General features: G+C 45.6%; 1 protein-coding gene across 1 annotated transcript in view; it reads right to left on the bottom strand.

The window, feature by feature from the left end:
• Positions 1 to 12328, bottom strand: part of WDR64 (WD repeat domain 64) — a 540197-nt gene that overhangs the window by 336944 nt on the left and 190925 nt on the right. The window contains exon 12 of the mRNA XM_029594015.1: positions 10463 to 10611. Coding sequence (XP_029449875.1) covers positions 10463 to 10611 — 149 coding nt within the window. The remainder of the gene's footprint in view (positions 1 to 10462; positions 10612 to 12328) is intronic.

The following is a 12328-nucleotide window of genomic DNA, read 5'->3' as shown; positions in this document are numbered from 1 at the left end:
TAAAAATTGGTAATAACTAGACAGAATGCTAGTATATAAGGTTATTAAAAATATAAAAAGTTTGGAACCATGGGCTTATTGTTTTGGGGGAAAAGGGGAAAAAGGGGGGGAAGGGGAACGGGAGGAGGAAGGGGAAGGGGGGAGAAATAGAGCGTAAAAATTATATGAGATAAAGGGAAGAAGGGAGAAGGGTATGATAGTTGGAAACGTGTGAATGAGCAGGTATGTTGTAGTTATGTGTAGTATAAATGGGATTGTAATGGGTGTAACTATGTTTAAGAGGGTAATTTCGGTATTGATGATTAAGTTTAATTAGAAGACGTGTTGAATGCAAGTTGAAAAAGATATGTTTTGAGAGATTTTTTGAAATGTGCAGGGTTGGATATCGAGCGAAGATGGTTTGGTAAAGTGTTCCAAAGTGTTGGACCGGCTATTGAAAAGGCTCTTTTTCTAGTGAGGTCTAATCTGGCTTGTTTAGGAGAAGGGATATCTAGTAAATTTTGGTTAAGTGATCTTAAGTGTCGCGTTGGTTTGTATATGCGCAGTATTGAACAAAGCCAGGTAGAAGTATGATTATGGTTATGAATTAAACTATGGATAATAGAGAGAATTTTGTATTTTATTCTGAACTTTATGGGTAACCAGTGTAATGATTGTAGAATAGGGGTGATATGATGACGTAAGATGTTCTGGTTAGTATCCGGGCTGCAGAGTTTTGGATCAGTTGAAGGGGGGTATAGTGAAGAGTCTGACAATCCTAGGAAGAGAGCATTACAATAGTCTACATATACATATACAAATAGTCTACATATACAAATAGTCTACATATACATATACAAATAGCGCCTCCTCGCGCACGCGCGTTCCCCGGCAGGGGGAGGAGTCAGGCACGGGTCTCAGCGGCGTCTCCACGTGGAGAGAGCCGCTGCCACGCGGTCGGGAAGGGCCCTGGAGCGGCGAATCGCGGCGGGCATGGGGGCACCGGAGGCAAGGTAAGGACCCGGTCGCTAGCCCAGCGACAGGGACCGCAACACATGTTATTTTATAAATATCAAACACATGTGTGTATTTTTGCTTTCGCATGCACGTATACAAGTGTATAAAGGAACCAGCCTAGGAGCATTCTGTGGCAAGGAAAATATTTATGCACGTAAGTTACTATTTTAAATTACACATGAGCATAGATTTGCTAACTTACTTGTGTAATTTTATACCTGCTAATTATCTTGCATAATAAACCTGCACCCACACATACATTAGAATTAAATTGACACGATAAACTGACACCATCCTGAGTAGCTTGAACATGTTGCTACAACTTATTGTTTTGCTGAGATGTTGTTTATTTATTTTAAGTTTAGTTACTACTGTTTTGTTGAAATATTGTTTAAGTTTTTACTATTTATCTAATCTAATAAGTTAACTGGCTCTAGACCAGACTCTAGACCAGACTCAGACATGATTCACTGTATTTAATTTAATTTAATACTCTCTTAAGACCTTTCTTCTTCCAGCTGAATCAGCTTCCAAGTTCATGATCCTTGTTTTAATGTAACTTTTTACTTTTTTACTTTTCTACTTCCTTACTTTTTTGCTTCCTCTGATTATAAAAAGTTGTTCCTCTTGTTATATGTATCTATCCCCTGTTCGATGTAAACCGACCTGATATGGTATTCATCCTTGAAGGTCGGTATAGAAAAATGTTAAATAAATAAATAAATAAATAAATAAATAAATAAATAAATAAATAAATAAGTTTTGCCATTACTTTTTTTTTTATTTCAAGTCTACTCCTTACAGTGCATCTTGGAACTGTTAAGCTACAACTGACCTCTGACTACACACTGCTATTCTAATATGTTGTACCCCGCCTTAGGTGAATTTCTTATTTTATAAAAAGGTCAATAATGAATCCAAATAATAACAGATAAATCTATATATGCATATAGTTTCCAAATACAGCGGGAAATGCCTTTTCTATTTTGGTTGAGAATATTTTTTACATTTGCATCTGTATTTCTTGACCAATATTGGGTGAAGCTTTCATGGAGTCATGGGGATAGCGATATGATATTGTAGGTAGGTTATTGCATTTTTTTTTTGAAGATAGTGAACTGATGCAGGTAGAATATATGCAGTCTGTAACACTGGTCTCCAGCTCTACTATTCATAAGCCATCGTTCTTTTCAGATGTCTATTAAGATTAAGGATCTTTGCTAATCACGAGGAAAGCTGTTTGAATTGGATTTTAGTAATTTGTAATGTTTTATTTATTTATTTATTTATTTATTTGACAGTTTTTCTATACCGACATTAGTAGGCACATCATGTCGGTTTACATTGAAAGTCTAGATTGGAAAGGTACAAAGAACAGGGAGCGGGGGAGAAGGGACAACTAGTGGAAACTTGTGCAACAGAGATTGTTACAGTTCAGGTAGGCTATAAAGGAAGCCTGAAAATAAAACTAGATAATTAACAATTTAGTAATATAACTGGTAACTGATAGGTAACATATAGATAACTGAAATAAATAATTAACAATTTAGTAAGATAACTGGTAACTGATGAATAACAGATAGGTAACTGGTCGATACGGAGGTCAACAATTGGCGGCCATGTGGGGGGCATGCGAGAGTCTAGTCAGGGTAAGCCTGGTGGAAGAGCCAGGTCTTGAGCATTTTTTTTTAATTTGAAGGGGCAGGGTTCTAGGCGGAGGTTGGTGGGTAGGGCATTCCATCGAGTGGGTCCAGCAATTGATAGGGCGCGGTCCCTACTTGAGGTGAGGTGGGCGCTTTTGAGTGGTGGGATGTGCAGAGTGCCTTTGAGGTTTGCTATGGTTGGGCAGGATGACTGTGTGAGTCGTAGGGGTTCGTTGAGCCAGGAGGAGTTGTTTTTGAATATGGATTTATGGATAATGGTGAGGGTCTTGAAAAGGATACGTGATGGGATGGGAGCCAATGGAGGTCTTTTAGTAGAGGTGTGATATGGTCGGATTTACATGCCTTCATGATGATTCTAGCGGTGGCGTTTTGTAGCATTTGTATAGGTTTGATTGTGGAGTAGGGGAGGCCTAAATACAAGGAGTTGCAGTAGTCTAGTTTGGATGAGAGAGTGGCTTGTATAACCATTCTGAGATCGTGGGTGTGGAGTAAGGGTTTCAGTTTTTTTATAATATTTAGCTTATTTATTTATTTATTTATTTATTTAAAGTTTTTTATATACCGCCGCTCATCAAAGATATCACGTCGGTGTACAATGAACAGGAACTTACGCCGGAGCTTGTAGAATCCTTCTTTTAAGACAGAGTTGATGTGTTTTTTCAGGTTTAGGTGTTGATCAATTAATACACCCAAGTTTCTTACTGGGGGCTGAGAGGTGAAGGAGCTGTTGGCTAGGTAGTCAGTAGGTGAGAGCTTGTGCGTTTGATGGTTGTGAATGAGGAGTAGTTCGGTTTTTGATGAATTTAGAGCGAAGTGGAAATTAGTGAGTAAGGAGTTGATGGAAGAGATATAACATTTTGGTTTTATTGCTTCGTTTTTATAATTTTTATACACCGCTTTGGCCAGACTTGTCTTGTTTAATGGGTTAAAGAAATTAACACATAAATAAATAAATAAATAAGATATCTGCATAACTTGCACTTGTATGTACGATTAATTTGTACATGTAAAATATCCTAAACCAAACTGTTGCTGGTTTACCAGGACAGGGAATTGAGGGCCAATGATCTATAAAAATATTGTTTAATTAAATTACTGATGCCAAACTGTTATAATACATCCTATTTACTACCATACCATGGTTCAAAACCTACTTTGCCATGAAAAAAAAATTAAAGGAGAGAAATACAGAATAACCGTTTTGAGCTTTCTTTTGAAACAAACAACTTTTCATTACCATTACCAGTGACGACTGCTCTGTAAAAACAAAAGGAAGGGTACAAAAATGAAAGGGAGTAATTTTGTTGGTTTTAGCATCACATTTTTATACCTGTCACGGCTGGAAGAGACGCCTTCTCTGAAACTGAACACGTTAAGAACATGCTATACTGGTCAGACCAAGGGTCCATTAAGCCCGGCATCCTGTTTCCAATAGTGGCCAATCCAGGCCATAAGAATCCTGGCAAGTACCCAAAAATCTAAGTCTATTCCATGTTACCGTTGCTAGTAATAGCACTGGCTATTTTCTAAGTCAACTTAATTAATAGCAGATAATGGACTTCTCCTCCAAGAACTTATCCAATCCTTTTTTAAACACAGTTATACTAACTGCACTAACCCACATCCCTCTGGCAACAAATTCCAGAGTTTTAATTGTGCGTTGAGTGAAGAAGAACTTTCTCCGATTAGTTTTAAATGTGCCACATGCTAACTTCATGGAGTGCCCCCCTAGTCTTTCTACTATCCCGAAAGCGTAAATAACCGATTCACAATTACCTGTTCTAGACCCTCTCATGATTTTAAACACCTCTATCATATCCCCCCTCAGCCGTTCTCTTCTCCAAGCCTAAAAGTCCTAACCTCTTTAGTCTTTCCTCATAAGGGAGCTGTTCCATTCCCCTTATTAAGCTAGTCATTCACCATTAAGAGTCTATGGGAGCAATTATCCTCCTTCCCTCCGAATCTAAGCACATAAGCTGAGAGGCACACTGATCCTCTGCCTGCCCCGTCTCAGAGAACCCATGTCACAATACAGAGCTGTGTGACAACAGGAGTCGCCTGAATGAGATTATTAGGAATGTGCAAGACCATTCATTTTGTTTTGGTTCATTTTTTTCATTTCAGCGGCGAAGGGTAGGGGGGGTGCAGGAGGTGCATTTTTCATTTTGTTTAATGTTTTGTTTTGTTTTTTGTTCGATTCATTTCCCAAACCGAACCCCCCCCCCCACCCCATGAATACTTCTCAAAACCCCCAAGACAAAAAATATAAATTGGAACAGGCCTCCCCCAGGCCTTCCCCCCCCCCCCCCCCACTCCTGCCTTTCAACAAAGACTCAGGACCCAAGCCGATCCCTGCCAAGCACACTGCCTGAGCTCCTCTGACTGGCAAAGGCAGCTTTGTTGCCCAGGCCTATCTACCTTTGCCCTGTCGGACAGGGCAAAGGTAGCGCCGGCGCCATTTCTACAACGTACCGGAGGCCCGAGAGTAAAAGATCACACCGGGGCCCCCCCCCCCTCTGGACCCCAGGTAATTTAAGGCATTTTGGGGGGGTTCGGGAGGGTGGGGGATTTATTTTAAAGGGTCGGGGTGGGTTTTAGGGTTTGTTTTAGTGTGCCGGTTTTCCCGGCACACTAAACATGATTTAAACGATATTTACAAACCTAAAACGCAACGATCCGATTCCCTCCCCCCCCCAGCCAAAATCGATCGTTAAGACGATCGATGACACGATTCACATCTCTAATATCTATGGTGGTCATCATTAGCCTCAATAACTGCAGGCAATCCCAAACCCTAGGACAATTTAGGATGTGAAAGGTACCTACTTGGGCTACTATTTTGGTGATCTACTTGGGAGTGAGGGTCACTAGTCCTTCTACCATGTCTAGATACCAGCCTAAAAATTGCAGTGACTGCAAGAGCTCTAAACTGCTCATCACATAGTTCACTACTCATCCAAGACTCTCTAAGAGCTGTTCTACCATAGCAGATGTACACTAGCTCTCCTGGGTAATTTTTGCTCTGATAAGCCAATCGTCCAAATATGGATGCACCATTATACCCTGCTTATGCATTGCTGCTGCCTCCACTACTATGACCTTGGTAAAGGTCAATGGCACAGTTTGTAAACCAAAACGCAGGGCCTGAAACTGAAAATTGCTGGCTAAGAACACAATACTGCAGATGCTTTTGGAACCCGGTCTGATGAGTATATGGAGATAGGCTTCTGCCAGATCCAATGATGACAGAAACTCTCCTTTTCTTATTGCTCCCATAACTATGCTGAAGATCTCCATTTTGAAGTGGGGTACCTTAAACATTTTGTTGACCCCTTTTTAAATCTAACACTGGGTGAAAAGTCCCAACCTTCTTTGGGACCTCAAAATAAATTGAATATGTTCCCTGTCCCCTTTTCTGGGAAGGGACCAAGCTATAGCTTCCAAAGTCTTGTAATCTCTGCAGAGTTGATTCTACTGCTTCTCTTTTGGTTTGTGATGTGCAGGTAGAAATTATAATGGCATTTGGTACTAGAGAAACTCACTCAGGTGCATAACCTTTTAAAATTATATCCAGGACCTACTGCTCCTGGGTAATCTGGGTGCACTCCGTGTAAAATTGTGACAGGTACCAGAATTATCATCTGAGGGACCCTGCTGGATATCATTGTGCAGGGTGACTGCTTCCTGCAAATGCAGATCTCCTTTCAGTCTTTTGGCTCCTCAAAAGGACTGAGATTTCTATTGCACCATATGCGAGGTTGCCAGCCATGACCTCTTACCCATATGTGGATAATTTAAATGCTGTCACCATAGGCCTCACATGCTCGGCCAGCTTCTATCCTTTGGGAGTTATGGGGGCAGAGGTTCCCCAAATCCTTTACTAATTTTGTCAAATCCTTTCCCAATAATTGCCCTTTTGAAGGGGAGCTTGCATAGGTCTGACTTTGACGCTGAGTCTGCTGCCCAGTTGAGGAGCCAGAGAAGTCTCCTGGTCGTGACTCCAGAGGTGACCGATCTAAAGGATATTCGGATCAAGATGTGTTGTGGAGCGCTAGGAGAGCGATCCCACTCCTGGGTGATGTGTGTCCTTGGGCCACGGCTCGACCCCAGAGGGCTCTGAAGAGGTGCCGCGGGAGGCGTGGCATGCCCGAGCATGGGCTGGACGGGAGCAGGGCTGGAGTGACATGGAAGACAGGCCCTCCTCCGGACCTGCACGCTTCGGAAGACCCAACAACGCAATGTTGGTCTTGTGAATAGTCCTCCGACCGTTCCCAGCCCTTTCGGACCTGCCGCAGGGTACGACACGAAGCGGCAGGCCGGATGGAGGCCAGGACAGCGATGACTGGAACATGGATTCAGACGAGACTCAGGAACGACGTAGACTCAGGAACGAGGTGCAGGATCCATAGACGTGGACTCAGGCATAGATGCAGGATCCTTAGACATGGACTCAGGCAAAGACGTGGACTCAGGAATGAGGTGTAGGATGCATAGACGTGGACAGGCACAGGCGTGGACTCAGGACTGGATGCACAGAGGTGGAATCAGGAACGAGGGCTGAAGGAAGACATGGGCACCGTCCCTCAGGGCGCCCTACTCAGACCACCCGCGGGACTGAGTCGCGGACCACCCTGCCCATGCGCGCCCTACTCAGCCCTGGAAGGCTGGTCGCGGACCACGCAGAGAGCGGGAGAGCACAGGAAAGAGGAAGCAGGTTCGCTGCACTCCTGGCAGCACAGGCAAGGATACGCTGCTCTCCTGGCAGCACAAGGCAGGTAAAGCTCAGGATCAGGAACAGGATTAAAGACAGATCAGGAACAAGGATATCTGGAACAGCAGGAACATCAGGACTGGAACACAGATACTGGAACAGGAGACACACCTCAGGGCTGGAACATGACATCAGGACACAGATACTGGAACAGGAACACATCAGGGCTGGATCAAGAGACAGACCTTGGGACTGGAACGGCAGGCAGACATCAGGACTGGACGAGGAGCTCCGACAGGAAACAAGAAACACAGGACCTTGCAGAAGTGCTGGAACACGGACGACTTCCTGGAGCGAAGGATCTCAGGAGTGACCAACTCCTTGCGAAGGCAAAGACAGACTGAAAGCTGAGCCCTTTAGTAGGGCTGAGGTGGACAACGCCCAGGGAGGGGTCAGCAGGGGGCCACACCTGGCTGGCCCTTTAAGAGGAGCAGAGAGGCGCGCGCCCGCGCCCTAGGAAGCTGGAGAGAAGATCTGGAAGCTGGTGGCATCCTCAGCCACGTGGAGGGCCCAAGGAAGCCGCGGAGCAGCCCTGGACTGGAGCTGGGTGAAGGCAGGTCACTGGAGCAGCTCCCAGCTGCAAGGACAGAAGCAGGAGGAAGCAGAGAGAGGTAAGGCTGGCTGCAGAGGAAGCGGGGGAAGGGCTGACTGCAGGAACGGCTCCATGCCGTGAAGACAGCAGGCAGAGCAGAGAGCTGAAGCAGGCTGCAGGCACTGGCAGGGACGGCTTCCCAGTCAGGCAAGGACCCGGACTGAAACAGGCACTGGGAGAGACGGCCTGCTCGCTGAAGGTCCCAGGATCGCAGCAGCACATCGGGGAAAGGCAGAGACAGCAGCCGAGGAGCAGACCGCATGGCAACAGCTGTGGGAACGGCCCCAGCTGATTCAGGGAGGAAGAAGCAGCCCGACTGGCTGTGGCTGTAACAAGGTAAGAGCCTGCCCACGCTTCTTGTGGGCAGGAGCGTAACAAGATGTATATTGAGTCTGCCAAAAGAGGCCATTGCCAACTCCAAGTGTGCTGTTTCCTGGCTCTTGAGTTACTGCTGAACCAGCATAATGCTGCTCAAGCTACAAAGCCTCCACAGATCAAGGTCTGAATAGCCATGGCCCCCCGTGGAGGAGGCCTGTTTTAAGATCACCTCGATCTTTCTGTCCTGAGGTTCCTTTAGGGCTATCGCTGACACCAGCGCAACCACCCTTGGAATCTGTAACAGCTTATTCTTTTCTCCCACAGGGAGAGGAGTACAGCCTCCCCATCACCCTGTTCCTCTGAGCCTCTCTTGTGAGGAGTCCCATTCTATCAGCACCATCTGTCTTAGGACTTCATGCAGAGGAAAAGTCCTTGAAGGTTTCCTCGTCCCCTGAAGTATGGGATCACCTTCAGTTGGGACTTCCTCCCTAAAGCCTGAGATTTTCAAGGCTACCTGCACACTAGTAATGAGGGCCAATAACTCCTTTGTCCAAAACAGCCTAACTATAGAGGAAGTGTACTCTTCTGATGAGCACTGCCCCTCCTCCTGGGAGCTTGGGGATGCACTAGGGTCTGACACATCCATTGCCCAGTCCTCCTCCCTGGAATCTGGCTGTGAGAACTAATGATGCTCTGAGACTGAGGAAGTCCTACAAGTGTTTGGGGGCCCTGCACCTGCCCTCTGTCAGTCATTCATCAGGAGATCTCGATGCAGCAATGAATCCAGGCTCCTGCATAGCACAGAAAGCCTGTTTCATTACCATCACAAAATCCAGGGAGAACCGCATAGAGTGAGCTCCCGCTAGGCCCCTTGCAGAACTCCATGTTCTGTGCTGGCAACACTGGCCTGCCTCCAGATCCATCCCCAGCCTCTCCCTCTGCCTGGGGAACCAGGCCCGGTTGCTCTGGAGGCACCAGCTCCTCCCCATAGTCGTGGGGAATAAGTTCACTGCCGACCCAGTCCCCTCCTGCAGCCCATCCCCCACGCGGAGACGCTCTTCATTGGACCTATCTGAGGGAGCCAGGCTGGGTCCACCATTGTATGCCAGGCAGAACAACCCAGCAACACTAGGGACTCGTTTTGAACCATACGCCAAGCATCTGTGACCCCGAAGCAGTCCTTTGCTTGCTCTCCACATTTTTTTTTTCCAAATTAAGCCCACCGCACTCAAGTGGCTCAAAGAGCCTTGTCATCAAGCATGGCACGCCATCAGCACTATGGTTCCTCTCCAAAAGCCGCAAGCCAGCACACCAGCTACTCACTGCCTTCAAGGCACCGCTGCAGCATCCGATCACGCCCACATTACTCCACAGATCCCTTGCTTTGGTATCATAGGCACTGCTTCGCTGGCTTCCTCTGTGGTTTTTTTTTTTTTAATAAAAACTTTGGTACTCCCACACAGAGCCTGGGAGGAGCATTGGCCAGGACAGAGAGACAAGGTAGCAGAAAGGAGGGGGGAAATCAAAGGAGAGAGAGACCTCAAGTTCCCACAAATCAAAGCTCTTGATAGGTTCAGGCCCTCTGGGAATCTCCACTTCCTAAGGAGTGGAGGTCTTCCTAGGGGGATCCGCAGTGCCTAGGGATCAGATATTCACACCTAAGTGCCTCTGACCAGGATACTACCGGGATGTTGCTCCAAAGGGAAAGGCAGTCCCGAAAAGCCGTTACTCCAGGAGCTTTAAAGCTCTATGAGGCCAGGACCACCCCATGGCTCTGGGAGACAGTCAGTCTAAACTTGTCCGCTGCTGCAAGAGAAAGACTACCGGAAAGTGCCTGTGACCACTCCCCCCTTTATGGCCAAGAAAGAGATGTGCCCTCTCTCTTCATCAGCTGAGGAGAGAGGCAATCCCAAGTGTAGCAGGAAGAAAAAGCTGCTTTTTTTTTTTAAGCAGTAGTTCTCATCTCCTACCTTTGGGGACTGCTGACAACTTCTTTTCGTATCTTTAGAGCTGGTATATTAGTGAGAAATATTATCAACAGCATTTCCACTTGCCCAACTGATTCATAACATATTTGCAGTAATTATGAGAGGGTGCCAATTTACTGTATGTGATACTCACCTTTACAATGGACTCAGAGCAAATGGTGAGTACCTGGTGTAAAGCCCTGATATAAACCATTACATTTATGGATCTGTCATGAGTGTGTGGAGCTTGTCTTGTATCTTGTATCATTCGTGTTAAAGGCCACAGATCCATGACACATGAGCCTGTACAGAGAGAACAGGAAAAGAGAAAAAGACATTCTAAGATTAAAAGAAAGTGGTCTTCAAAAATATATCCCATTATATCCATGGGGGAAAAAATAAAAATCAATATTTGATGCTGTTCAATGTATACTATCAGCCCTTAGGGGCCATTATATGAAACCTGGATCTGAAGGTGTATATTTTTGCTGATGATATACAGATATTGCTACCATTTGGAAAATACCTGGCCTTATCTTTGTGTCTTTTTAGATAATGTCTGACTTCTGTAGCACTTTGGACTAAAACAAATGAATATAAATGGAGATATTGTGGGTTGTTAAATCTGATCCTCCCCAGATTTTTTTAGATCTGCATTTGATAACTGTGAGGCCGATATTCAAAAGCCATTTGGACGGATAACTGTAAAGTTATCCATCTAAATGGAAAAGCGGCAATATTTGAAGCCATATACGGCTAAATTCTAGCTGCATAACGAGTTCTGCAGCTAGAATTTAGTCACATAATTCAGGGGCAGTCCAGGAGTCAGCAGGAGGTGTTTCAGGGCAGGCCAGAGTTAGCTGCAGCGGTTAGCACTAACCGCTTAACCTATGTGGCTAACTCTGGTCGTGCTGTAGGGCTGTCCTAAAGTTAGCCGGATATACTTATCTGGCTAACTTTAAGACAGTCAAGTACATTCAATGGCACAGCCACACCACTGAATATCCTGGTTAAGCTAGCCAGATAGGTATCTCTGGCTAACTTAAGGGGCTATTTTCTAAGTACTTAACGCATGCATTAGGGCCTAACGCACGTGATAAGGCCCTATTGCACGCGAAAAGGCCCTTATCGCACATGAAAAGGGCCTTTTCGAAGCGTTAACATTAAAATTAGGGGGAGGGGAGGAGTCAGGGCGGAGTTAGGGAAGAGTTGGTGGAGGCACTACTGCCGGCGATAATGTTTCGAACATTATCGTCGGCAGTAGCGCAGGGAATAGCACCACCTTTTACGGTGGCGCTATGCCCGCAATAGCCTGCAGCCAGCCGCACCGAGGCTGGCGAAATCGCACTGTCGTGGTGCGATCGGCTGTGGGCTATCGCCCGCCCCCTCCTTCGTGCCCCCGCCCCCTTTAGCACAGGCTTCATCATTCCGCACGGAATGATGAATCCTGGCCTTAACTAGCTGCTCCACGGCTGAATATGGATTCCTGTAAGTTTAAATTTCAGGCTGAAGTTCAAAGGTCTGATATTATCTTGGATTCCACCTTGACATTTGAAGATCAGGTAACTTCAGAAAAGTTTGTGGTAGCTGAGACTCATGAAGCAATTGAAACCCTTGTTTAGGGAGAGTGATCTCAGACTGGAGATGCAAGCAGTGGTTTTAAGCCACCTTGACTACAGCAAGGCAGTCTATATGGACATTGCAAAGTAATTCATTTATCGCCTGTGAGCCATTGAAAATCTTGCTGCCCATATTGTGGCGGGAAAGTGCTGGGCCTCAGCTTGTTGCACCACATTGGTTGCCTTTAAACCTTTGCATTAAATTCAAGTTAATCTGTATGATGTCCATGCTGTTAACCAAATGGAAACAAGTTATCTGAGCAAGAAGATGCAACTTTATTTGCCCCCTCGATCATTGCAATCTAGTAAGACCAGGAGACTAGTAATTCATTCAGCACATGTGAAAACTAAGGAAAGGTTGTTTTCAGGAGTTGCCCCCTCAGTGTGGAATGCCTTCTTGA

The sequence above is a fragment of the Rhinatrema bivittatum genome, chromosome 3, assembly GCF_901001135.1.
Source record: "Rhinatrema bivittatum chromosome 3, aRhiBiv1.1, whole genome shotgun sequence".
Taxonomy (NCBI): Eukaryota; Metazoa; Chordata; class Amphibia; order Gymnophiona; family Rhinatrematidae; genus Rhinatrema; species Rhinatrema bivittatum.
The sequence above is the reverse complement of the archived record's forward strand: the minus strand, read 5'-3'. Positions and strand labels throughout refer to the sequence as shown.